This window comes from Gavia stellata, chromosome 17 (genome assembly GCF_030936135.1).
Source record: "Gavia stellata isolate bGavSte3 chromosome 17, bGavSte3.hap2, whole genome shotgun sequence".
Taxonomy (NCBI): Eukaryota; Metazoa; Chordata; class Aves; order Gaviiformes; family Gaviidae; genus Gavia; species Gavia stellata.
In genome coordinates, this window is record NC_082610.1 from 239390 (window position 1) to 267231 (window position 27842).

The 27842-nt window shown below is 51.1% G+C and overlaps 3 protein-coding genes across 3 annotated transcripts in view; all 3 read right to left on the minus strand.

The window, feature by feature from the left end:
- Positions 1 to 2814: 2814 nt before the first annotated feature.
- Positions 2815 to 3728, minus strand: CNTF (ciliary neurotrophic factor). The gene is made up of 2 exons (XM_059826146.1): positions 3615 to 3728; positions 2815 to 3288 (listed from the first exon to the last, which is right to left on the minus strand). Exons 1-2 carry the CDS (start codon positions 3726 to 3728, stop codon positions 2815 to 2817), a joined length of 588 nt encoding a protein of 195 aa, XP_059682129.1.
- An 865-nt stretch (positions 3729 to 4593) lies between these two features.
- The window catches only part of SELENOH (selenoprotein H), a 78866-nt gene continuing 55617 nt past the window's right edge, over positions 4594 to 27842 (minus strand). Inside the window, exon 4 of the mRNA XM_059825691.1 lies at positions 4594 to 4603. The gene's annotated coding sequence lies outside the window, so the exon portion shown is untranslated. The remainder of the gene's footprint in view (positions 4604 to 27842) is intronic.
- ZFP91 (ZFP91 zinc finger protein, atypical E3 ubiquitin ligase) lies at positions 4909 to 27527 on the minus strand. The gene is made up of 12 exons (XM_059826054.1): positions 27181 to 27527; positions 26704 to 26804; positions 26346 to 26408; positions 14217 to 14432; positions 13928 to 13964; positions 13343 to 13435; positions 12862 to 12984; positions 10517 to 10567; positions 9931 to 10009; positions 9448 to 9562; positions 8842 to 8941; positions 4909 to 8465 (listed from the first exon to the last, which is right to left on the minus strand). Exons 1-12 carry the CDS (start codon positions 27525 to 27527, stop codon positions 7952 to 7954), a joined length of 1839 nt encoding a protein of 612 aa, XP_059682037.1. The 3' UTR covers positions 4909 to 7951.

Consider the following 27842-nt stretch of genomic DNA (forward strand, 5'->3'; position numbering starts at 1 on the left):
ATTTTTTGAAATTAAACACATCCGTGGGTTGGTTTTGGTGGCTCCTTCCCTGCTGCAATTCAGGAGCAGAGCCCTACACCACCGCCCCCGCCTTCCCCATTCCCGCCAGCACTGCAAATCCCTTCTCTCTTCCCAGAGCACAATCTTGGATCGCTTTTGGTGGGTTTTTAGCTTGCGGGAGGCCATCCGGAGTCCTCAGTGGTGTTAGCCACATGGCCACAACTGTCCTCCCCTCCAGCTCTTAATTTCTGTCTCCAAAATCAACAGCTTCAGTCACCTCCAGCCACCCGGAGCAACTTAACTTCAGCCTGTGGCAACGCGAGTCCAAAGGGCCTCCCAGCAGCAAGGGAGCTCAGCCGTCAGATGACCCTGTTCTCGCCAAATCAGTTTACTAGCGATTCCCTTCAGAGTTGCAGCTGAAAAATAGCATTAAAACCCGGCAGGCTCAGACGTCACCACCTCTCTACTGCATGGTGGGGGCTTGCTGGCAGCGAAAGCTCAAGAGCTGGAGCCTCCCGCTCAGCAAGACCATGGAGGGTTGGATTCTGGTTTGCTTTTTTGTATTGTTTCTGGTTACGGTGGCCATTTCAAAGCATTGCGGGTTCTTGGCAAATAGAGACGCGCCCAGCGCCGCCAGCAAGGTAGTGGAGACAGAATAAGGAAGGTTGCAAAAGTGGCAATTCCCGCTGCTGGGCACAGCCCAGGGAGCGACATCATCGTCCACCTTCAATACCCATTGCTGCTTCGACTCCCAGAGCGTGATTGCAGCGGGCCGAGCTCAGCTCGCAGCACCGCCAGCAGCTGATCTGGAAGGATTGAGTTGCACGGACCCGTGCCAGGGTTGGGGCCGGCTCCCCAGGGATGTGAAGGTCACCTCGTACCCAGGCTACTGCAGTGGGAGAAAAGGGGTCTGTTCCCGCCTGCTTGGATTGCAGGGTTCGGAGACGGACACGCGGCGTTTGAGATGTACGTGCCTGCCTTCGGGAAGGTGAGGGGCAGTGGGTGGGCGAGGGTGCCAGCACCCGGCCGCTGCTGAGCGCAAGGCTGCGAGGGGAGAAAAGCAAGATGGCTTCAAGCACACAAAGCAGAGAAGACTGGGAGAGAGAAATACTTGCTGGGAAAGGGACTCACTTTGACTGATCCTGAAAAAAATAAAGGCCAGAAATTGTTATTCCCAAGTGCAGGGAAGCAGAAACTTTGCAAATAATCTGGTCTGAGCTGCAAAGCTGTCAGGCAGTAAGTGGCGATGAAGAAGGTGCACGTTCTTCCTCTTCAGTGTCACCGACAAAAAAAAACGGGCACCACCAAACCACCCTTGCCCCGACCCTGCCGGGCAGCCCCAACCCTGTAGCCCCGCTTGCCCCGATGTGGCCGGTGGGGTGGGCACGATGGGCACTGGGGACCCTGCCTCGGCGTCACCCTTCATCCTCCCGCAGTGCCCGGGACTCCCCCCGCCCGTGCAGATGCCGCTGGCACTGGGACAGGCACTGTGCCTGGTGCCACCACCACCCGCCGCAACAAAGCCGCTTTGTGTGGGGCCAGCCGGGCACGTCCCCAGCCTCCTCCCCACCCCGTGCTCCCGGCATCCCCGCATGTCGCCTTCCCTCTCGCAGGGCAGGGAGGAAGGCAGGGCCACACCAGGACAGGGCACAACCTCAGCGACCCCCCCCACCTTCTCCTCATCTTCCCGCCACCTCCATCTCCTTCATCCCCAGTTCCTTCATCTTCCCCATGGCCCCCCAACAGGTGCTACCCCCCCAAACCTCCCACCCCCCCGGGACCAACCCTTCCCTGGGGTGGGGACAGGGCAGCCCAGGCTCTCCGGTAAGGTTGAGCCCCACTGTCCCATCTCCCCCAAGAAGTCACATCACCCCGGGAGATCTCCCAGTCCTTTTATTCGCTAGGTAGCCAGCAGCCATCACATCCATTCGGCAAGAAAACCACGGCCCCGGCAGCTAGGAAACCTCGCAGCATTCCCCTTCATAGGGTGAGCGATGTGGTTGGGGTCAGGTTGGGTTTTAATCCTCCATGCCGTTTCCAGTCCCAAAATAACCCCTGGAGGCACAAACTTCCTTGCGGAGGGTCTTCTGAATCACAGCCTTCAGTTACAAGAGCCTCTCCATTACCTTGTCCGATCAGTTAAGAAATCCCCTCCTGATCGTACACCTCCCATCCCACCCCGAAAAAGTCCCCAGGCGGTTAGAGCAGAAATTCAATGCACAGAAAATGCGAGCCGGGCGGGAGAAAAGAGTCCATGTGAAGGAGGCGAAGCCTTGCGTCTTGCAGCTGGGGGGCAGGTTCCAAGACTCCTTTCACCAGGCGATGTTTTCCTGCCTCTTCGCTCCTGCCTTGCCTCCGCAAGAGCCCCAAGGCGGCTTCCGTCTGCCGAAGGCAGCACCCGGCCATGGCAAGCCGGGCAGCGACTGAATTTCAAAGAAAAGGCCAGGGCTGCCGCGGGCTGCTGAGGGTCACGGCCTCCGGGCACTGGGGTGAGCAGCAAAGCTGCTTCCCGGGGGATAATTCCAAACCCCCATCAGTCAGAGCCCGAGCCACCCCCGAGGCTCGCCCCGCCTGGGGATTCCTGCTCCCTCTGGGGCGGAGTGTGGCCTGTGCCTCAGTTTCCCCACAGGGAAAGGGGCCCACAGGGAGCGGCACCAAAAGCGTGGGGGGCCCGGGGGTTAATGACATGGTCCCTCGCATCCACCCCCCTCCCTGAACACCCCCCTTCACTGTCAGCAGCCCTGTGCAGGGCTGGGCAAGGAGCCCTCAGCTATGCCCCGGCGGGACCCAAGCCCCCCAGCTCTGCGCCTGCCTTCAAGGGCTCTCAGCTGGGCTGGGGGCTGAGCTGCTGCCCGGGCTGGGCTTGGCGAGCTGCCGCAGGTCCCGCGCGGACCTGACGGCCCACTGGGCCAGCTCCCGCAGCACCCCGAGGCCCCGCAGCTTCCTCTCGAAGAGGCCGAGGTGGGGGGGCGGGGGGGGCCCAGCCGCCTCCTCGCTGGGGGGCCCACGGCTCTCCAGCCGCAGCAGCTCCTCAAGGTGGTAGGCGAAGGCCGAGACCTGGAGCAGGACAGCTGCCAGCGCCCGGCCCAGGGCAGCGTCGGCCTCACCCAGCTGCTCCCGCTGCTCCTCCAGCATCTGGGCCAGCAGGGCCCGGAAGGCCCGGTACGCCGCCAGGTTCTCTAGCAGCCGCTGGGTCCCTGTCTGCTCATCCCAGCGCTCCGCTGCTGCCGCCGGCACCCCCTCCACCGCCGCCACGCTGGCCGAGGCGTCCAAGCCCTGCCGCTCCACCTGCAGGGGCGAGAGCAGCCGGGGATCAGCGGTGGCAGGAGAAACAGGGGGACCCCCCACCCTGAGCCCCGCCAGCACCGGCTCCAGGGGTCCCCGATTCAGCGTCAGTGCTGGCCAGGAGGCATTTGGGGCAGCACAAGGCCAAGTGCTCGAGGTTTGCCCACGCACCGGCTGGCAGCGCCAAGGCCTGGAGACCGGCAGCATTTCATCCCCCATCTCTACCATGGGCCAGAGCCCTCACGCGCTGGCACAGCTGCCAGGAGCCCCCCAGGCCCCAGCAGCAGCAGCCACCCCGTGGGCAGCCCGAGGGAGCAGGGTGAACTCACGTAGGTGTCCAGGAGGTCAACGACGTCCGAGCGCATCTTCCCGGCCAGGCGGATGCCTCGGCTGCACAGGTCACGGCGCCGGAGGGCGGCTGAGGAGCCGTCTGCTGCCGCCATGGCCCAGGCAGCTGTCGCGGGCACCAGGCTCACGGCACAGCGCCTGCCCGGCCCAGGGAGGACAATCCCTTGCTGAGCTGGTGCATTCCAGTGGGCAGCTCCGCTCACACGTCCACTGGCCTGGCTCTCCCCCTCTTCCGCGCCTGGGGCCTGGCACGATGCTGCAAATTCCCGCCTCTGGGATCAACAGCGACAGATTATTTCCCTAATTCCCCCATGCTTCGCTACTCCAATCACCTTGCCTAGAATGGTCTGGCTTGGTGGCAACAGGCTCCCGGCCCCGACCCATTCCTCCCACCCAGCCGCACAGTGAGATTAGCAGCACGCTATTTCCCCCGGCTCATGCCAGAGCACGGGAAACTGCTGCCGGGAAGGGGCAAGCAAAGCCGGGACATTGCTCAACTTCTCAGCCTGGGCAGCAGGCTGTGGGCTGAGTGGGGCAGAGCGCTGGGGGTTCGCCAGCGAGGGACTGAGGGGAGCCCCCGGGCTGGAGATCCAGCACCAGCTGCAGGCTGGGCTGCAGCCCAAACCCCGGCAGAAGGCTGCAGGGGCCTGTCTGGGCCGCCTCCAGCTCTCTCATTCCCCCATGGCTGTGTGGGACTGGGTCTCCCAGGTCTTACCCACCTTGCCCAGAGGGGTCCTGCCCCAAAGGGGGGCTGCAGACAGGGGAGGAGGTCCCAGCCACCCCAGGGCAACGCCGGCCACCTACACCACGTTAGCTGCATGCAGCAAAACAAAAACAGCCCTTGTGGTTGGTTTGGTTTTTCCTCAGTACGTTTATTTTGGTTATGTATTACCCAGATTAAGAGAAAAAACAGGAGTTGAAAAGCAGTTTCCCTTTAGTATCACAGTACACCGAGTCTTGCCCAGCCTGGCTGGGGGACGGCCCCGGCCCCCCAGCCCGAGCTCCCAGGGCCGGTGGCCAACCCAACAGCGTCGTTGCCACCTGGTGGCTACTGCAGAAAGCGCTGCTGAGCTCCGGAGCCCCCCAGCTCCAGCTGGCACGGCCCCCGGCCCAAACCCTGCGTCCCAGCGCCCCGGAGGGAGGCCCCTGCCCGCATGCCACTGCCCACAGCGGGCACAGCACCCGCAAGCTCTCCAGGGCCCTGAGAGCAGGCGAAGGGCCCTGTGCCCCCTCCGTTCCCTCCCCGGGAGGAGAAGAAAAAAAATAAATACAGGGGAAAAAAAATACAAAAAAGTTTATTGCAAACTACTACAATAATTTATTGAAGCAAACTGCATGCGAGTGAAGGAGAGACATATAGGAGAGAAGGAGCTGCAGGAGGGCTGTGTCAGTTTCAGGGTTTCAAAGGGGAATGGGAAGGGAGCTACACCAGTCTCTCCTGCGCCAGGGGTTAGCAGGCTGTGGTTAGAGGACAGACAGGCAACTGGCCGAGACCAGAAAAAGAAAAAGGAGAGCTACAAGAGGTGTGCATGGAAGGACAAGACAGGGAGTGGCAGGGACCAGAGGTGTCCGGGCCAGGAAGCAAATGAGCCGCTCGATTCTGCATCCCAGAAATGCGGCCGACGGCAAACTCTTTGCTCCGCTCGGGGCGGTTGGGGCAGACACAGGACGAGGCAGCCTCCCTGGCCTCCCAGCCAGGTGCCGCGTCACCAGAGGTGAGCAAGCCCTTGACCCAAAAGCATTTTAGTGCCATCCCTCAGAAAACAAAACCCCGAGCTCTCCATTTAGTGTTCTGTGCAAGGCTCTGCCCGCTCCGCACCTCCCACAGGGCACAGGGGCAGGGCACGAAAAGCAGCAAGCATGGGGATGAGGGGGCCGACCCGCACCACACGAGCTCATCTGCTACTCGTGGCCAGAATCCAGGCCAGGAGACGTGCCACCACATAACACAGCTCGGCCAGCCCCAAGTCTCCCGAGACAGAAGACCCGCGCCGCTGGGCTGTGAAACCATCAGAGCTGGGTTTGAACACGTCTCGTTGCGCTGCTTCTTTTTAGTTTGCAAGGGGAGAGGACCGGTTGGCCACCCAAAAGCTTCCTGCTGGAAATGACAATAATTTGATCCAAGCAAGAAACTGGATCATCCCAGCTGAAGAAGCTGGTTTAGTTCAACACCGTACCACTGTGGACCTGACATGCACTGTCCAAGAAGACCTGCATTCAGGTACACTGGGCCCTCACCCTTATTTCCAGGAGAGGCTTGTGGCCAGACGCATCTCCTGCAGGCATGGGAGCCACACTGCTGCCACTGTGCAAGAACGTGGACATGGGATGACCACACCTAGGGCATAAGACACCAGGGTTGCAAACTGTTCAGCCACGAACCGCCCCAACACCAGAAGTGTTTCATCTTGCTCTGACAAAGATACCAGTGTAAGGGGGGAAGGGAGGGGGCAAATCAGGACAAATGGCCCAATAAAAGCTGCCAGGCTTGCACCACAGCTGGATTTCCAGGCACCACAGGGGACAAAGTGGGTGTTCAGTTTCCTGTAAAAAGTTTCCAATTAAATTCCACGTTTTATTGCCATTCTCCAGACCCCAGTACCCGATTTTGCGTAGCTGCTGCGTGCTACAGACTAATTTAGCTGATCTTGTGCTTGGACAAGACACTTCAGCTCTGCTCCCAACCATGTAAACCCAACCAAAAAACAAGCAAACAAACAAAAAGCCCAGGTTATTCTTCACCTCTTCCAAAAACACTACGAATTCAAGGCCACTGAATCTCCACACAAAGTTTCAGATAAGAGCAAAAAGATCCAAGTCTCCATAGCAGACACATCATATCCCATGTAAACTTTTCCAAGGGCTCAGAGCCATCCTAACTACACCGGCAGGCAACACTGGAACCGCCACGTTTCATGGAAAGCAGCGTTGTTTGCGCAGAAGAGACAAGCTTTGAGAACACAACTGCACAACACCCTCCCCCCAAAATGGGGGCAGGGAGAGAAGCTGACGGCCCCTTAGTCCCGCGTCAGTCTATTGCCTTGGATAAACAAGCCTGAGACAACCATATCCAGTCCCTGCTTCTGCATCTTTGTCTAGACCTGGAACGGAGAGGCAGAGTTGGACGAGGAGCAGAACATCCCCCAGCAGCAAGCAGCTCACAACTGTCCTAAGTCACGAGAACAAGTTCCTGGCTAACGATGTTCTTCCCTGAAAGGCTAGGCAGTGAGGGGGAGGCAAAAAAAGCATTTACTGCAAGGAGCTCACCCCAGCCTGGGAGGGAGGGAGACAACAGCCCCTGTTCCATCACTCACCTCATCCTCCTGCTAAAATGCTGCTGCAGAGACTCCCACTGCAAGCAGGCTCTTCTCCAGGGGCTCTCCCTCTACTCTGGAAAAGCTGCAAGAGACATCTGACTCCAGAACGCCGCCTTCACCTCGGCTCTCCCAGCTGCTGTTACGATGGCACGATGTGCTCCCTGCAGCTCGCTAGTGCGAAGGAGCCTACTGGGAAATAGCCTGAACCCCTTCCACCCCCACCCCCTAAGAACGTAACTAAAAAATACCGACCCTTTTTTAATCAATAAATAAGGAATCTTGTTACCACAACACAAAAACGAAACATGTTCAAAGTGCAAATTACTGTCGTCAAACTGGGATGCTCCTCCTTGCCTCTCCCACGCAGGGCTCCCGTAGCCCCCGGGCCTCTCCAAGCAAACATGATCTATGAGCCAGGGCGTTCCCTCCGCTTCCTGCCAGAGCTGGAGCAGAGGAGCGCGGTGGGGAGAGGGACGTGCGCTGTTTCACAGCTCACCCTGCTGAGGGGGCCTAAAGTGCCAAGCCAAACTCCCAGCCCCGGGAGGAAGAATGAGACTGCAAGGACCAGAGTGCAGCGATGCATAGAAGTTGGGACCAGGGGCAAGAGGGAGTCCTAAGAAACTTGTCCAGAGCACATCAAACACTTTCTAGTTTGCGAGTGGGGCCACGTCAAGGAGCCGGGAAGGCATCTGGTTTGGGGTAGAGCAAAGGGTTTCAGCAGTTCCCCCTCCCTTGGAGAAATCCGTTGCTCAGTCCAACTTGCTCTGGTAATGGCAGCATGTGCCCCTTTCTACAAAGGAGCAGTGGGAGAGAGAGAAGTGGTTGGGAGAAAGAGGATGTGCTGTGATCCACACTGGAGGGGAGCAGACCCTTCGGTTATTTACTAGTACTGTAAGTTTTGTTTAACTTTTCTCTCTTTCAGTAAGTGTCTCCTTTTTTTTTTTCTTCTCCTTTTAAATACAGAGTCCAAACTGTCCCAGCACCCATGTGCTCCCCGCCCACTAGGGTCCACTAGTGGAGTCTGAATCTTCGATGAGCACCTCTGTGGTGGCTCCCAGGATCTCTGTGTTCATGACCAGCCCCTCCGGGTTTGTACTGCTGCCGCTGCCCACAAAGAGCTTGCCGTCAGCCACCAGGCTCACGCGCTCTGCCCCACCGCAGTATGTCTTCGGCATCCCGTCAGGGTTCAGCAGCAGGCAATCTGCCTGGGCAGCACTTCCCAGGGGGTCGGGAAGAAGGGGGAGGCCTTGGCCATCAGTGGGCGGCGCAATGGCCTCGGGGTTAGTGCCCAGGATGTCGGTGCTGGTGATCAGGGCACCCGCGTTGGCAGCCAGCGCTTCAGCAATAAGCACTTCGGGGTGGCTCTTGGCTTTGTGGGCCACGACGCTGTCCTTCTTCTCAAATTTCTTGCCGCAAATGTTGCAGGAGAACTGGTAGAAGGAGTCCGCATCATGCTTCTTCATGTGCCAGTTGAGGGAAGCCTTCTGCCGGCAGGTGAATCCACAGATCTCACACCTGGGAGAGAAGAAGGGGGAGGTCACAACAACGGGACATCCCCAGACACTTGCGGGGACAGCAGTAGCAAAGAGGCAGCCCAGGAAAACAGCAGGGGCTCACTAAAATGGGATGTCACTGTAGCTCCAGCTCTTCCAGTTTTATTTACATAGGGCTTATGTTCCTCAGATCCCTACTGAGATACTGCCTCAAGGAGCAGGTGAGATAAGAGGCAGCCCAAACACTCCTACAGGTGTGCGTTTAAAAAGAGCTGGGACACCAAGAACAGGTTCCAGCCCTGACTTCAGAGCTGCCCCTGCTCTTGGTGCAGTCCAAGAACAGGTGTATCCAAGGGTCCCCCAAAGCAGGAGGGCAAGAGACAGGCAGAGGTACTCACTGCAATGGCTTCTCGCCCGTATGGATCATTCGGTGCACCGCCAAGTTATGAGAACTCTTAAATGCCCGGGCACAGTACTCACAGATGTAATCCCTTTGATCTAAAAAGCAACACCAGTTGGAGCATTACTCTCCCACAGACCTGCTCCCTTTCCCAGCTTTCACACATTGCAGGTAAAGCTGCTCAAGAAGCAGCAGAACTAGAAGTGCAGCAAGCATAACAAAGGAGGAGGTGTTCCACAATACACCACAGCAGCTGATCAGGAGAGTTAAGCCGTGATTAAGACTCTCCTAAGAGCTAATTATCCATTCTGACCAATACTGAAGGACTAGCAAATTAGGATAAAGCTTGGCTTGGTTTATTCCTCTACAGAACCGTGAGTGATACTTGCCAGGGGGTGAATTAAAAACTCTGTAGCCTATTTCTTTCATTTCCTTAAAAAATGGTAATCCAGAAGGAAATAGTACCCTGCTGCTACTGCTGCAAATCTATGCCACCTGCCCTGGCTTCACTCTCCCCAGAAGTCCTAGAGGCTTTTCCATTTTTTTCCCCTCTCTGTTTACTGACCTGAGGAGGAGTTTGTATCTATTTCCCACCTCCCTGTACCTGTGTGGTGTTTGGCATGCCGCAGGAGCTGCTTCTGGAGTCGGAAGAGCCGACCACAGGAGGGATGAGGACACACATATTTTTTCTTCAGCAAGTGCTGGTACTTTATGTGATGCTATAAAGGAAGAGTGAAAGATTGCAGACTCTCTCTTTACAGGGCTAAGAGAACAGTTGAGACACACAGATCCCAGACAGCCCCCCAGCAGGCCACCAGACTCCAATTAGTGACAAGACACCCTTTTACTATGAATACAAAGGCTTTGACCTCCATTGAGAGAAGAAAGCCAAACGAATGTGGACATCTAGCAACAGGACAGATACGGAGACACATGTGGCCACAACCAGCCTCAATTGATTAGGTCTACCAAAAAGACAGTGTTAGAAAGGAGCACTTCCGTGCCATTAGAGCACTAGCTGCCTGTTCCAAATGGCCCTTCCCTGCCCTCACACATACCATTCAGGAAGTGAAAAACCTCAACCAACCTGCAGGTAACGCGGGTGAGCCAAGACTGTGCCACAGCCTTCCATCTCGCAGCGGACATACTGTATCGGAGGCTTCTTCCTAAGAAGTCAGTAAGGAAATGGGCAGAGTGGTTAGCTGATGCATCTGAAGCCAGGGCAGCAGCAAGATAAATGAGTGCAAGTGCAGCTCAGTGATGTGAAAGCAAAGGATTACTGCTCCAATATTCCTGTTTGGGTTATGCTGATAAAGAATCCGTCCAAGAGTTCCCTCCTCTCCTAGCACTATTTGAGGGCTCCCCCCAGACCTGAGAAAACCCCAGGAGACACAGAGTTCCCAGAACCTTATTGCTGGGCAATGTCAGGCTAGGCATCAACTTGGAAGTGGGGGGAGGCTGGTTCAGTTGGAAGAAATCAAACCCACACCTACAGGGAGAAGGGGGAAGGAAAGGAGGGAAGTCTAGGCATGCTGCTATTTTTTGGTTTTTTCCCCTTTAAGGCAGATTTCTATACTGTGCAAGAGAGATGGCTTTGAGACAATCAACGTTTCTGTGTAGGACGCAAGGGAAGCAAGTCTTCAGAACAGAACTGAGTAGAGGAGATCACTTACCTTCTCTTGGGCAGCCTTGGGCTCTTGTCATCCTTTCTCCTCCTTCCCCTCCTGTAACAGGGTTACAGAAACAGAACTGAAAGAAGCTTCTTTACATTGGTAGTGGGCAGAGTTTTTGAAGCATATGCTATAAAGCAGGAGCATACTATAAGAAATACTACAGAACTCTTCTACGCTTTTAGGCTGAAAACTAACAGTGCACCCGGCAAGTCAGCCGCTCTGGCAAGTCAGCCACGTGCTCTGGACCAAAATGCCTGAAGAGTTTCTAATGAAACACTCTTGTAATAGATGGGCAGGTTCCCTAAAGACATTAAGCAACCAGGCCTCCATGCAAACTGTCCCTGAGTTTTTCAGAACTGCCACATCACACAGAAGACTGCTCCTTGTGGAGCTGTGGTTCCCGTGTTTCTGATACCCAGGTGACACTTGTTTCTGCATGACATTTCGTAGCATGTGGCAGACCTCAAACCACCCTGCCTCTGCCAACGTAGTCAGGCTGCGGCTGCATGACTACCTCCTAGGTCTAGCACACAACACGTTTTTGAACATGGGTGCCTAGCTCAAATGTGGTCAGCCCACCATTCACAACTGTGCAGATACCAGTAAACAGGTATCAGACAGCCACAGCCCAACAGTCTGCAGCTAGAAATTACCAACTCTTCTGCCACAATGGAGTGAGGAATGGCTATTTTAAAAAACCCTCAACCAGGCATCACACGCTTCACATTTTTTCTTTTAAACCTGCAGCTGTCCAAACAACTTGTGACCTTACAGTTAAATTCATCCCTTTCCAGGCTGCACATCAGCACAAGAGAGTCTCCACTCCTAGGCTCCTGCTGCAGTTAGCAAGCCATTGCCTCATTAACTGCAAGCTCTAGAAAAATCCATCGAGTGCAAGTTGGAGGCAGATTCAGAGGAAGGCAACATTCTTGAGAAATAAATGATTCGTGTTGTTCGCTCTCACAACCTCTCCCATTTCCTAATGCGTTTTTTATAAACATGTAATTTTGCCAACACAGTCCAGAATTGATGGTGCACCCTATTTCCTCTGCTCTGTTGGGTAACATTTCATACCACATGAAAAACATCAATCTGCAAGACTAGGAAGAACAGGATTAATGATCTAGCAGCTATTTTACAGTCCTCTGAATTAGCTATAGCAGCTTACATACCTGTCAAGACAAAAATCTATGCTCTGAGCAGACCTACGCTTACCTGTAAAATGCACCCTCCCAAGCAATAGCTCTGCCCAGAACATTGTGCCTGCTTGATCATATCCTGCAGAGACACTTGAAGTTGATTGATGGAAGTCTTTTCTAGACTGTACTGAGACATCTTTATTGATAGCATGACCATGCCAGTAACATGCTGAACAGGTACTCAGCAATCAAGCCAAGCCCTCAGAAGAGGCACAGGTTTTATTGGGCACAAAAGTAGTGTCTGATCCAAACAACACAACCACAAGCCTCAAAAAGACATCTCTAACGGGGGGTGGGGGGGGAAGTTCTCAAAATACCATAAATCAGCTCTGCAGTAGCTTAGAAACAGCAAGAGAAGTTAAAACAAAGGTGTGCAGAGCCCCACACCACAGACCAGCAGAGGGAGCCCCATTTGTTCCAATTGCTCACAGAGGAGCTAAAGTAGAAAAACTGCTTTTTTTTTCCCCTTCACACTATCCCAAAGAATGGCTTCGACACAGACACATAAATCCAATCTACCTCTCAGTTGCCATAAGGAAAGCTTCAGTGTTGAGTTCCAGTGACAGCATACCCAAAGGTTTTGTGTCTCCACTCAAAGCACTAGCAACTGATTAGGTAGCCAAAGTCTGTTCTTTTATTTCTCCAAAATGAGGGAGAAAACAGCTGTTTTTCCTGAGCTCTGGTGTGTTAGTCCCAATGTACAAAGAGGACACTTACCACATGACACCGTACAAAGTATTCCCATGCCTGCCTCTAGGCACACAACAGAAGCAATGTCGCTTTCTCAGACTGGCTTTCTAATACAGCCTAATCCACTTCAGACATCACAACAGAAACCAGTTTTAAGAATGCTCTGAAGTTTTTCACACTGTGTGGGCATATCCAGGTACGCTGACTAAACCACAGTATGGAGAAAAACCCCTCAACTTAAACTAAATGAAAATACCAACTCTTACTTTTCCTTGCTGAACGTGCACAAGATACTAGGAAGCAGGACTTCTATCAGAACAAAAGGTTCTGCCCTATTATCTTTCAGGCCCAGAGGAGGACGGGGAAAGCCAACAACAACAAAACACTGTTGTACACTAGCAAGAACGCAAAATATACAATACACACTGTTACATGTAACTGCAGAGTTTTACTCACTTCCTTGGTGGTTCTTCATCTTCCTGAAACTCACTCTCTTCTTTCACTTCTACTTTAATCTCTTTCTGTTTCTCTTTTTCCTCCTTCACCTTGGTAGCTTTTCTCCTTTGCTTTGGCGCTTCCCTACAAAGATACAAATACAACATATTACTCCAACACTCTTCCTGTTGTCTGCTTTTTACAAAGATTTAAGCAAAAACTGGGTCAAAGTTGAGGTCTATTTATCAAGTCCCACTTCTAAGCAGAAGCACGAACAAGGATTAAGGAAGAACCTGGCAGCCAGCAGGGCTCTAAAGGCTTTAGTCCGTTAGAGAAGAACAGTCCCGATAGCTGTAGGCAGTATTTAGAAAACACTGTGTCCAATGGGAGCCATTCCACCTCAGCAACCAGCACAGGTTCTTTTTGTTGTATTAAGCTCATTCAACTAAGATGTCACAATTTTTTTTGGTCTAAAACCACAGTAAGTATGTAATCCGATTACTTCTCTAGATGGGGCTTGTAGGTTTCATCTCTTGGATCATCTTTGAATGGAACTTCTTCCTCACTGATAAGCATCTCCTCATCATCATCACTGCTGAGAGAAAGGGAGAACAGAGGACTTGAGCAGCAACACCTTAAGCACTACTGCAAGAACATTCATGCATCATTCCCTAGGATGGGAAAGACACTATTACACAGCACTTTCTCATCCAGCATGACTGGGGAAAGCTCACAGCTTGCACTGACTAAGGAGCATGATGACAGCCAAAACAGACAAGCTAGGCAGAGCAATGTCCTCTTGTGAACCCACCTAACTACAGCATCTGCTCCTGAAGGAATAAAGGTACCAGGTGAAATGCCCACATCAAATCTTACTATCCATTTCCCCCCACTATCTCCTGACATCTGCAGTCCATCTGCAATCCAGACTGAAAATACAGAAGTCCAAGACTAAAGGAAAACAGAGGTACTATCCGTCCCATAGATCCTTTCACAGAAGCATTAATTTTGAAAAAACTCAGGCCCTTATTCTCCCTTCTTGAGACATTAAATAGGAAGAAATACCATGAAATAAAGAGTTGCCGACCTGATTCCAGCTGGAGACTGATGCTCTTCTGTGACCTCTGAAAGGAAAAGTCACCATTAGGTTTCAATCTGTGTTCGCTGCAGTGAGCTCATCTGTCTCAAGATACCTCCGTCGACATTCAGTGCCAGGAGTGCTGGTGGCAGAAGGTACTCATGACCAAGAAGCACCATGCCTGTACCAGCCACAGTCTGCATACAGCTCACAAAGTTACACCCACATCCAGCTCACTTCAAAGGTTCCCAAGACCTGACTATCTCCAGGCACTTTCACGCCAGGGCTTCCCACATACCGTATTCAAGCTGGTCTGTGTTTGGCTCTGACTTGCAAACAAGCTGCAGGGAACCAGTCTTGGATCTGGAGGCACGCGAATTCTCAGTGTCACGCTGGCGGGCCGCAGTAGCTGACCTGCTGCTGCGCCAGCTTCTGCTAGGCCTGGCTGTGCTGACAGAAGAGCCATGGCTGAGGACACTGGAAACTTCCTCCTCTTCCTTCTCTTCTTTGGGATCTGAAACACCCATTGCAATCTCTTTAATAATAATAAAAAGCATAAATCCCATCATTAATTCACACTCCTCTCTGTTGTGTGATGTTGAATAGCGTAACTGCCCCTCTCTACTCTGACGGGGAATCCACTACCTCTTACAGATTTGGAGTGTAGCTCTGCCAAGCCAGACAGGACACACCCCAGGGCCTTACCTCAGCAAGCCTTCATTTAAAACTCTCATCAAATTTCCTACTGCTTTTAAGTAAAGACACAAATATTTAAAAACAGCTTACATTTCCCTCTGATAAAGGCTTATAAGATGATTATTTGCTGGCTCTGATCTCCCCTAAGCACTACAAGATAGACACGCATAAACCTCAGCAACTGCTTTATGAAAGACTAGCTTCAAAACTGGACCATGTTAAAAGTCATGTTTGGAGAATCCCCCAGACATATTTAATCAGAATTGTACACCTGGTAATAACCCTGAGGAATCTGAGCTGGATGTTTCTGGTCTTACGCTAGAGCAAAAAGCATTACAAGCACCGTTAGCCTGAGGTCTTTGCACTCATTTATAGCTTCTACAGGTGGTTTCTTTTTGGCTGATCTCCAGATATATTTTGGCAAGGTAACAGAACTGGCTAAAATATCTATGTGAGCAAGTTCATCCCTTAAAAATTGAAATTCCCAAGTACAGCTCACTTGATCTCACTTTTTAGTGCTTGCTGTGACACTGGGCCTTACTGAACTCAAATGCCTTTTGAAATGTCACAAATGATGTTCTGAAGAAATTAATTCCAAGTAGCTGGCTATGTTTAGCACTCCAGGTTTGCCACTGCTTAGTACACAAAACCACCTGCCACGCTCCACAGGGCCTGTGCTCAGCTCTGACCCACTCCTTTTCAGGCAAATACATTTACACTGCTGTCTAGTTTCAGCTGGGTTTCTGCTGCCTAAGCACCAGCCAGCAGTACCACCGAGATGCCTGAGAGTTTATCAAGCACCTGCTGGCAAAGTCAGCGGATAGTCCTCTAAGCACTGGCTGGGGAGCAGCTCTGCTACACTGGGAGTTCCAGCGAAGAGTAAACTGCACATCAAGAACCAGGAGCATGCCCTGGCAGCGAGGGAGGTCCACAGCATCCTGGGTGCCATTCACAGGAGCACAGTCAGGAAACAGAGGGACACTGTTAATCCCCTTTACTCAGCACTAGTTAGACCACATTTGGATTCCCCCTCCAGTTTTGGACCCCCACCAGAAGAAGGCTGTCAACATGCCTGAGCAAGTCCAGAGGGGACCACCAAGATGGTTGGGGGCTGAAACGCACAACCTGTGAGAAGCTGCTGAGGAAAACGTGCTTGTTCAGCCTGGAGAACAGAAAACCCTGGGAGGAGGAGGACACAACAGCCGCCTTACAATGTAAAGGCAGGTTATCAAGCAGCCCAAAACTCCTTGCTGAGGTGCACAGCAGGGAGATGAGGGGCAGCGGTCAGCTGAAACAGAGAGGTCTGACTGGATACAGGAAAAGCATTTTTCCCCAAGAGGACAGTCAAGCACTGGAAGAGGGGCCCAGCAAGGCCATGCAACCTCCACAGAATCATAGAATGGTTTGGGTTGGAAGGAACCTTTAGAGGTCATCTAGTCCAATCCCTCTGCAATGAGCAGGGACATCTTCAACCAGATCAGGTTGCTCAGAGCCCAGTCCAACCTGACCTTGAACGCCTCCAGGGATGGGGCATCTACCACCTCACTGGGCAACCTGTGCCAGTGTTTCACCACCCTCAGCATAAAAAATGTCTTCCTTATATCTAGTTTGAACCTACCCTCTTTTAATTTAAAACCATTACTCCTTGTCCTATCACTGCAGGCCCAACTAAAAAGTCTGTCCCCATCTTCCTTATGAGCTCCCTTTAAGTATCAAAAGGCAGCAATAAGGTCTGCTCAGAGCCTTCTCTTCTCCAGGTTGAACAACCACAACTCTCTCAGCCTTTCTTCATAGGAGAGGTGTTCCATCCCTCTGACCAGTTTTGTGGCCCTGCTCTGGACCCGCTCCAACAGGTCCATGTCTGTCCTGTACTGAGGACCTCAGAGCCGGATGCAGTGCTCCAGGTGAGGTCCCACCAGAGTAGAGGGGCAGAATCACCTCCCTCAACCTGCTGGTCATGCTGTGTCGGATGCAGCCCAGGATATGGTTGGCTTCCTGGGCTGTCAGCACATGTTGCCGGCTCACATCCAGCTTTTCATCCAGCAGTACTCCCCAGTCCTTCTCCACAGGGCTGCTCTCAATCCCTCCATCCCCCAGCCTGTATCGATACCGGGGGTTGCCCCAACCCAGGTGCAGGACCTTGCACTTGGCCTTGTTGAACCTCATGAGGTTCACCTGGGCCCACTTCTGGAGCTTGATCAGACCTGGCTGGAGAAAGCCCTGAGCAACATGATGAGAACTCTGCGTTGAACCCATGTTAAGCAGCAGGTGGGACCAGAGATATCCTGATGTCCCTCCCAACCTGAAATCTCTAATTTTGCATCAAGCCTTTTGAACCAAATGATCCTTTTACTTCTAGCATGTAGTTTGCTTTGCGCGACTCATTCCCCAATCCTTGATTAACAGGGTGGGAATAACCAACATTTGACTGAAAAAAAATCTGACTGGAATGCAGGATGTGAGGCATCACAACTTCATTGTAAAATAGCAACCAAGTCTGATGTCTTGCATTTATAAAGCCCACTTCATCATCAGAGCATGAACTACACCTTCTTCTTGGCTTTTGGCGGATCTCAAGGTGAACTGTGACTTTTACGTTTTTAATCTTAATTGTGAACATCCTGAGTTTTTTTGAATGCTAAATCGAATCCAAAGACACTTGAAACGTTCTCTAGAAATTTCCCCCTCAAATGCTACCATGCTATCAGTGTTAGCACACACTGCTGCTCTTGAAAGAGGTTTATTCCCTTGGAAGATCAGGCATTCAGCTGATTTCATAGTAAGAGCTAATATTTTAAAGATTAGACTTACGGAGTTGAAGCAGACCTCCCTCAGAATACATTTCTACAAAGTACACCACTCACCTAACAATTTTGCTTCATTTCTCTGAAGTGAAGGTGTTTAATAAGCCTGTTGCCATGATTTCTCCTTTTTACTTCTTCCTCTACTTCAGCATGCTTGTCTAACAGATTCATTGCATTTTTACATGCTGTGAATACCTATGTACCTCCAAAAACCCCCCATAGTTAGGAGAAGCATCAAATATTTACCTTGCAGTAGAACTTGTAAAGCAATATAGAGCAATTAGTTGAAAATCCTTATAATTCTAGACCCTCCCAACAGGGGACACAGGTCCCCATGCAAGGGTCAGAGCTGCACCAGGAAACTTCTATCTGCAAAGTATTCAGCTGCACTAGCAGCTGGAATCAGCACCCACCAAGGCTTTGCCTCAAATCTGGTGAGGGGTCTGGAACACAAGTCTTATGAGGAGCGGCTGAGGGAGCTGGGGTTGTTTAGCCTGGAGAAGAGGAGGCTGAGGGGAGACCTTATCGCTCTCTACAACTACCTGAAAGGGGGTTGCAGAGAGGTGGGTGTTGGTCTCTTCTCCCAAGTGACTAGTGACAGGACTAGAGGAAATGGCCTCAAGTTGCGACAGGGGAGGTTCAGGCTAGACATTAGGAAAAAGTTCTTCACTGAGAGAGTGGTGAAACACTGGAATAGGCTGCCCAGGGAGGTGGTAGAGTCACCCTCCCTGGAGGTATTCAAGGAGCGTGTGGATGTGGCATTGTGGGATGTAGCTTGATGGACATAGTGCTGTGTGGTGTTGGGTGGGTTGTGGCTTGTTATTGTTGTTGTGTGGCGTGGGTTTTGTGGTTTTTTTTTTTTTTTTCTTTTGTGGGTTTTTTGATGTTGTGTGGTTTTTTTCTTTTTCTTTTTTTTTTTTTTTTTCCCCCAGGTTGGACTCGATGATCTTACAGGTCTTTTCCAACCGTACTGATTCTGTGATTCTGTGATTATCCACTTCATCCCGTAGCCTCTGCAGAAGTTAGTTTCAGGAACCGCGTGGATGCCTGCATCTTACAGGAAGTCATTCAAGAGAGACGGGGAAAATCCACTTTCTAAAGTCCCACCAATCCTTTTCAGAAAATCACAGAATGAAGGAAGGGACCTCTGGAGATCATCTAGTCTAACCCCCCGCCAGAGCAGGGTCACCTAAAGCAGATAGCACAGGAATGCGTCCAGGCGAGTTTTAAATAGCTCCAGAGAAGGAGACACCACAACCTCTCTGGGCAGCTTGTTCCAGTGTTCTGCCACCCTCAAAGTAAAGGAGTTCTTCCTCATATTTAGATGGAACTTCCTATGACCAAGTTTGCGCCCATTAGCTCTCATCCTGTCACTGGGCACCACTAAGAAAAGACTGGCCCCATCCTCCTGGCACTCACCCCTGAAGTATTTATAAGCATTAATAAGATTCCCCCCTCAGTCTTCTCTTCTCCAGACTAAAAAGACCCAAGTCCCTCAGCCTTTCCTCATAACAAAGATGTTCCAGTCCCCTAATCATCTCCATAGCCCTTCGCTGTACCCTCTCCAGCAGCTCCCAGTCCTTCTTGAACTTGGCAGCCCAGAACTGGACACAGCACTCCAGATGCAGCCTCACCAGGGCAGAGTAGAAGGGGAGGATAACCTCCCTCGCCCTGCTAGCCACACTCTTGACGCGCCCCAGGATGCCATCGGCCTTCTTGGCCCCAAGGGCACACTGCTGGCTCATGGCCATCCTGTTGTCCCCCAGGACTCCCAGGTCCCTTTCCACAGAGCTACTCTCCAGCAGGTCAGCCCCTCACCTGTACTGATGCACGGGGTTATTCCGCCCCAGGTGCAGTACCCTACACTTGCCTTTGCTGAATTTCGTAAGGTTCCTCTCTGCCCAACTCTCCAGCCTGTCCAGGTCACACTGAATGGCAGCGCAGCCTTCCGGTGTGTCCGCCACTCCTCCCAGTTTTGTGTCATCAGCAAACTTGCTGAGGGCACGCTCTATCCCTTCATCCAGGTCATTGATGAATATATTGAACAGGACAGGACCCAGTCCTGACCCCTGGGGAACACCACTCGTTACAGACCTCCAACTAGACTCTGTGCCACTGATCACAACCCTCTGAGCTCTATCTATCAGCCAGTTTTCAATCCACCCCAGTGTCCGTTCATCTAGCCCACACTGCCTAAGCTTGCCTATGAGGATGATGTGGGAGATGGTGTCGAAAGCCTTGCTGAAGTCAAGGTAGACAGCATCCACTGCCCTCCCCTCCCTCATCTATCCATCCAGTCATGCCATTGTAGAAGGCTATCAGATTAGTCAGATGTGACTTCCCCTTGGTGAATTCATGTTCACTACTTCCGATAACCTTCTTTTCCTCCAGATGCTTTGAGATGACACCCAAAATGAGCTGTTCCATCATCTTTCCAGGGATGGAGGCAAGGCTGACTGGCCTGTAGTTTCCTGGGTCTTCCTGCTTGCCCTTTTTGAATACTGGAGTGACACCGGCTTTCCTCCATTCCTCATGCACCTCGCCTGTTCTCCAGGACCTTTCAAAGATGATGGAGAGTGGTCCAGCAATGACTTCTGCCAGCTCCCTCAGCACTCGTGGGTGCATCCCATCAGGACCCATGGACTTGTGGGCGTCCAGTTTACTTAACTGGTCTCTAATTGATCTTTTCGCTCCTGAGGTTCTTCCTACCTGGAACTCTCCCTTAAGTAAGTCACTTCATGATACACAGCTTTCATTCTGAGGTACTTTTACCATATTACGATTCTGCTGATTATTCCCAACGGCCTTTAAACTTAACAGTGTCCAGGGCAGAAAACACATATAGATTTGAGTGATAGTACACAAGAGGCATCGAATGTCCTTTAATCTTAAAATCTGTGAAGAAAACACTAGTCATTGGGAGAAGGGACAAGAAAAGTAAACTAGCTACAAAGTTGTAGCTGTTATAATCGTTTAGACAACCAGAAGACAAGACTCTGGGTACTGCTCTGTTTCTTAACAGAGCTTACCCCAGTAACACTCCATCTTTACTCAGCATGCTAGTCAGCAGAGATTCTCATTTCAGATGTGCAGCAGAAATGTATTCTCATTCACACTCTAATTCCGCCCCTGGAACACTGCACACAGGGTTACCAAACCAGTGAAAGCATCTCTATCTCAAAAACTGTATCATATTTTTCTACGTATACCAGCACTGCCGTGAACTGAAACAAATGGGATAAATACCAAAGTTTGTCCACTGTCTCCCAGACCAGGAGATAAACTCACCCTCATGAGTCTCAATTCCTCCCTATATCATAAATCCACTTTGTAGGCAGGATACTCACAGGAAGCCACAGGGACCGGCACTCGTGCTTTCTCATGCTTTGTTTCTTGCTTCATCTACAGCTGCATCACTCCCCAGCCCCACAGCCCTCTTTTCTTTATAGGAGACTGTTCCAAGAACAGGGTGCTTACTGCTTCTTTTTTATATCACTGGATGCAGCAAGTGTTAAGAGTGTGTCTGGGTAACTGACAGCAAACCGACAAGGGCCTGAGCAGTAAATACGCATATCCCATGGCCGAGGCCTCCCTGACCTTCTTTCCAAGCACCGAAGGAAAACAAAGTCCTAGGCACGTATCAATTACTCATTGCAAAGAGCAGGAAAACCAAACCAACAGCATTTACCTCCTGAAGGAGTAGTAGTTCCTTCATCATAGGACTTGCATGATCATGCTGTGTCTGTCCACCACTCTGCTTCTAACCTGTTCCCCTAATAACTTGCAGATGCAGCGGCTATGTTGCTCTGTATTTTGGGAAAGATAAGCAAGTAGCCAGAGAACGGAGACCCGAATTACCGTTCCCTGCAAGAAGGGTGCGCAGAAGTAACGCTAGTACAGATGCTATTTTGCAAAGTCGGCAGCACTGCTGGGAGATACTGCTGTCCTCAGGTTTCACTGGGGACGAAGGATGGAAACCCTCTGGAAGCAGAGCTTCTTGCTTCTGCTGCTTACCGCACAACTTGTAGACTTGGCATAAACCATCCTTTTATAACTGGTGCATTGCTACGCGCTAGTCCTGCTATACTGGGAGCTCGAAAATCCACTCCATTACTCTCAGAACTGGGAGTTGTTTGGTACTCCACATCTACTTCTACCAGCCACACTTGTTCAGATGTTCAAGCTTTTATTTACCAACCCCATTTCAGGCTGCAGCTCAGAGGTAAGCTTGTTGCAATAACAGATGCCTCTTTTTTTGACATCACAATAGTAACAAATACTCATGCCACTTAATCTATCCTTGATGTATAGAAAAATGAAACTTTCAACTGTTACAAATTAACACTTTGTTGGTTACTAACAAGAAATTTTGTAAACTTCGATTTATAAAGCATTTGAAAGCATCTTACTAACCCTGCAAAGTAGACACTTTCAGAAAATACCCATGTACATTAAGTGAAGGGAAAATAAATTATGAATTATTAAGTTACAAAACAACTATTATGAAAATAAATGCACCACAACATATATACATCTCAGACTGCGACTTAGATTTAACACAGTAACCATACAGCAGATAAGGCACTGAACATACAGTTTTGTAACGGCACAGACAAAAATGAAACCCGGGGAAAAAATCCTAGTGTAAACCTCTATCCAAATGGCTCCCCCACCTCAAAGAGCTGTGAGATTGTGCATATGGAACACAGGAACATCCTCGTAGGAGTCAAAGTAGGTTTGGGCAATCAGAGTTACTTAAATTCAGCACATTTTTAAAAGGTTTGATTTTAAGTAATGACACTTCTCTCTCAAAACACTGAGAAAGTCTTAAGGGAAAGCAGTCATTACCAAAGAAGCATGAAGCTTTGAGAATACAAATAATGAGGTACAATGTGAGTCATCTACGCTACAAAACCACTTTGTACCACTGGGGTCTTAAAGTTTTCCATCTTTTTTAATCTGTGGAACCTTACAGTTTTTCTAGCAGTTAAAAGTGGACTGCTACAGGGCAAGCTTGTATTTCCCACTCATTGCCTTTCACAGTCCTTGAAGAAACAGCTCTCTGACCTCCCGTCTCCCCCAAGCTTTCAAATCGCAGCTTTAAAGCCACTGCAGTGGGAGAATGGCTGCTGCACCAGCCACCCACAAAGGGCATTACGGTAGCCTCATATGGAAAGACTGGGGGGAAAAAAAAAAAAGTGTCTTGGAACAAATCACCAAGATAGATATTCACACATGTGGAGAACCAACAAAAGTATTCCACACGTGGCCCCCTTTCTAACACGTGGTTTCTATAACCATGCGCTGAAGAAGCACATAAATACTGCTGGCACTATCCTTTAGCCCACGCTGTGCAAAAAAACTTCGGGAACGGACTTCCAAGGAGGTGACTCTCCATGCACGTGGGACTACATCTCTCTTGATCACAGCTTTAAGTAAATAAAGGCTTCATGTGGCCCTGTTTTACCTCTCCAACAAACTCTTCTTTCCACCTTTTAACAGCACCACTACACAGCTGTGTACCTACATGCACCTGAAGAATTACATTGGATCTCGTTCTTATCATTGCAGAAAAGCATCAATACCAATGTAAAGTTGCAAGACAAAAACATGCAAGAAAAACAACTTGCATAAACAAGGGTCCAAACTCAGTACGTTTCAGCTGCGTGACACAAGCAGAGCCACATTAGACACGGAGGTTCAGTAATCTGAGTGTTCATTCACGGCATATTACGTTTGTACAAATGCTTCCAACCCCACGCTCTTTCTTCTTACTGTGGGAGAAGTAACCTTCTTGCAACCCGCAGCTCTAAAACCTCCAAGACAAAGCACGTATGTTTCGGGAACGCAGTAAGGCAGGGAGCTCTACCACTAAGCACAAACCCGGCACCTTTATATTCAGCCACTCTTCCAACACCCCCTCCAGAATAGCTACACAGCCCGTTTTTCCAACTGTAATCGATTGAAAGGTTTCATTCAAGCTCTTAAAAGTGGTTACTAAACAGCAGAGGTAAAATCTTACAAAAAGGTGGATAGACTCAGAAACTGGTTTGGGTATAAAATTAAATCAGCAAAGCAGGTTTTGTCTGACTGCTAACATGACTTTAAGAGTAACAGTAGGCACTGAATTTTCAATTCAGTGATGGAAGGACATGGAGTGTATTCTTTGAATCTACATTACAATAATTAAAATTATTCAGGCCTAACTAAAATGAAAGTTATTTCCACAAGAATATACAGCATCGTGGGAAGTCAAATGTGAATTATACTACGCAGTCTGACTCTAGCTATATAAATTAATTTATAAGCTGAGATTAAATGTTCTACTTATGTAACTAATATTTCTACAAAAACACATTAGGGAAATATTGCAATTGCATGACTAAGCAGACAAGACAGGAAATGGAATCGGTATGGCTGACTTTGCACCTGCCTTCATGCACACTAGTATGGTAACAATCGCATACCAATTCTGACACGATACACACCTTCGACTTTAACCTTCCTATAATCTTCCCATCAGACCTGTGCAGTCAGACCTTTGTGCCTGCGCTCCCAAGACGACAAGCAGAAAAGCCCTCTGGCTTTCTGTAGTGCCCAGGGCACTATATAGAAGAACGTAAAACTTGGCGAGACACTTCCACTGCTATAGCACCTCGGTTATAATCAATAGCACAAACTTAGCGGTGATTGCACCCACCACCTCTAAGCTTTCTTTACCTATAGCAACCCTGGTGATTTTACTTCAGAATACAATCCCAAACATAAGGCAGCAAAACTGACTGAACCAACTTTGGTGCAGCAAGTTTTTCATTTGTCCAATAGATACACAGGATGCGTCACCAGCTAGCTGTACCTCACTTCCACAGGCCGTTTGCCCTGTATACACAGGCTAACAGTTATGGCTGACTTCATGCAAATTTAATATTCTAAACTGGATTTAGTACTTTATACTAAAGGATAAGAGTATAATGCAAATCACCATGCAGAATTAAATTCCATGTCAGAACTCATGCCAGTAAATGCTAGCACTAAATTCAAAGCCTTCACCGGAACCACTCAGCAGTTTTACTGGATTTCTTCCTCAACTCAGATCCACCCAGGGGTGAAACGACAAATGGTACTTTGCCTTCCAGAATTACAGAGGACTCCTAGCTACCAAACACCCTGCTGTGCAAGGAAAGCTGCAGTTTGCTTACACCTGATCAGGCTTCTTCGAACATTTTATGCTAAAGGCCAAAAAGCGGGGAGCGGGAGGGAAGCTCCTCTCCTGCATACTGCACGATCTGTCTGAGGAAGACACTTTATTCAGCCTGATTCCATGCCTTCCCCAATAAGCACAAGCGTGCAGCAAGGACTTCATCCACTGCGCAGCTGGGACACAGAAGCGCAGCTTTCTCACTTCTGTATTTTTAAAGATGAAGAAATAAACAACCAAAAAAAATAATCACCAAGGCAGATTTCCTTTGGACTAGAAGTAGTCATCACTTCTCAGTGCCAATTTCCATGCAAATGTTAATGACATCCATTTTGGCCACAAGTCTAATCATAAAAAAAGAGCTCAAGAAATTTAATAAACACTTTTTCCACTCTCACATTCAAGGACAGCTGAATCTCTCGGAGCCCAAAGTTAAAGTCTAAAATGGCTGAAGTGCAGAGAGCCACCAAACTTGGGGAATTTCAGACTGACATTTGCCATTTCCAAGCACGTCCCAAGAAACTAGGGTAAAAGTGGGGCTATTCTGCCTGTTTTCTACCACTAACACAAACATTTCTGCTTAAAGGTATCCAAAACACTGAGAATCACCATTAAAATGTGATGCTAATACTATATGCATATTAAGTGACACCAACCTAAAAGGTTGAAGCTCTTAGAATACACTGCCCACCCTTTACACGGTAAGAGGTAAGTGCACACAAGTGCGGTCTGTGCTAAACACACATCGGTTAATTCTGCTTTGGTCTGCAAGAATACACCTTGCCAGCTAGAGCTATGATGGATTTCAACACCCAAATGGAATAAAAGCTATAGACTTGTAGGAATAAAGTTAAAGAGTTATAGAATTACAAGAATAAAGGCAGCCTTCAAGACACAAATGCCTGCAAACAAGAACTGAACAGCTCCAGCAGAAAGGTGAGTTCATTTGCACAGGTGTATGACCTTCTTTCCTCACTGTTTCATTCTGTGACAATTCTCTAGTGCTAGATCAAAACCAACACTACACAAAGCCTTTTACTTGGAACTGTTTCAGAAGTCATCACTGGGCAAGGAGTAAAGCCCTCTAACTTTTTTTTTTTTGTACAAGAACCTGTTAAATAGACGCACAAGAGTTCACATAGTTCGCGCTGGAAGAACAGAAGTTCTGCTCCTGGTCGCAGGTCCCCACAGTTGGGGCTTTCTTGATTAGACCCATTAAGCTACTCTCTCCCCTTCAAAACTTTTCTCCTTCATCCCTGAAGACATAAGCATAAAAAATTCACCATCCACTAAAGCTAGAAGAGGACAAGTGTAACTATTTGAATACTCTTATTTCCATATATCTTTCACATGTCTCTTGAGGACCTACACCTCTATTTGTGACAGCAGCAGAACAGATGCGAGCCCAGGTTTTGCCGACTGCTCGGGACCGCTGTGTAACAAGAGTTGTCAAGCTGCGGTGCAGCGTGGTCTCAACTTCTGAGAGCGAAGCAATACCCTAGTGGTTATTTGGAAGAATAAGTTTTTGCACGTTGGGCCCGTGCGAAGATCAGCAGCAGCTTATTGCAGTTCCACAATCTTGAGAGAGACCTTGGAAAGGAACCGTGTGTCATTAAGCAACAAAACATTCTTTAAAAGGACGATCCAACAGATGTTTGGCTACCTTCCTGGGAAAGCCCTGACTTTCTGGATGGAATACAACAGTAGGAGTGAGGAATTCAGCTCTTACCTTTACCAGCTGCTTTATCTGTGCACCTGAAAAAATACAAAAGGCAAGTGTAAGAAACAGCTTCTATGGCATGGCAGCAGAAACAAGAAACTGAACGGTGTGGAGAACGAGCCCCGATTCCCAGCTGTGGACAGACCCATTGCCTCTTTCTCAAAAGCACTGGTTTCAGCCCCTTATACCAACACAGATTATTTCATCCAGAGAAAGCTTAGGTGAACCATAGCAAGACATCGGCAAGAGCCCCGTCTTGCCCATAATGGTTACGTCTGGATCAGAGGGACTCTGTCGCCAGAACAAGGCGGATCAGCTACAGTACCAAACGCTCCAAGCGTACGTGTGCACGTGGCTCGTTTCCTACTCCAGAAATAAAGCAGCAGCGAGATGCAGTCATCTCCTCGCGGGAAAACAGATCCCGCCGCCTCCTTCACTGAGGCTTCTGGCATACGGAGCCAAAACAAGCTGGGGACCGAGCAGCACCGAGGAAGGCGGCAGCTATCCCCGAGGACGCCGCGCAGCCGGCGGCTCGCGCAGGAAGCGCTTACGGTTTCGCCCGCAACCGAAGGCCCGCCCGCTGCAACAGGCAGGGCGGCCGAGGGCAGGCAGCGCTCGGGACACTGCCTTTCCTGGGGAGGGACCGGCGAGGCCGGCCCGCGGCCGGCCCCAGCTCGGCCCGGAACAAAGAGGCGGCGGCGCGGGGCGCCCCGCGGCTGGAGGCGGGCCCCGGGGCCTAGGCGCCCCCCGAGCGGCGCGGGGGAGAGGCCGCCCGCCAGCCCCCCACCCCCGGCCCCGACCCCGCGCAGGGCGGGGGCCAAGCCCGGCGCCGCAGGGCACTCACCCGGCCCGGGGGGCCTTCTTGGCCGCGGGCGGCGTCTCGGCGGCGGGCTGCTCGGCGGCGGGCCGGGCCCCGGGGCTGCTCCGCCGGCGCCGGGGATACTCGGCCTTACGGCGGCGGGAGGCGGCGGCAGCGGCTCCCCCCGCGGCCGAGGCGGCGGCGGCCGCGGCCCGGCCCCGCTCCCGGCCGCCCCTCAGCACCCGGCTGCCGCCGGACTCCTCCCCCTGCTCGGCGGCGGGCAGCAGCGGCGGACGGCGGCGGCCCGAGGACGGCGGCCTCTCTGCCGCCGCCGGGCCCTGGGCGGGCGGCTGCTCCTCGGCGCCCCCCGGCTGCTCGGTGCCCGCCGGCATCGGGGCGGCGAGCGGCGGGGCCGCGGCGGCGGCTGCTGCGCGCTCCTCCCTCCCGCCCGCCCGCCAAACCTTCCCCCGCCCGCCCCAGCCGCGCCCAATCACCGCCCGCCGCCCACCTTCACGCGGGGCCGCCAGGCGACCCGCCTCCTCCGCGCGCCCGCCAATCCGCGGGCAGGAGACGGGAGAGAGCCCCGCCTCCCCCTGCCCGCGGCCCTCCCGCCTTTCTCCGCCGCTCGCGCGCCGCCCGGCCAATGGGCGGCCCGGCTGCGGCGGGGCCCGTCCCCCCGCTGCCGCGCGGCCAACCAGCGGGCCGCT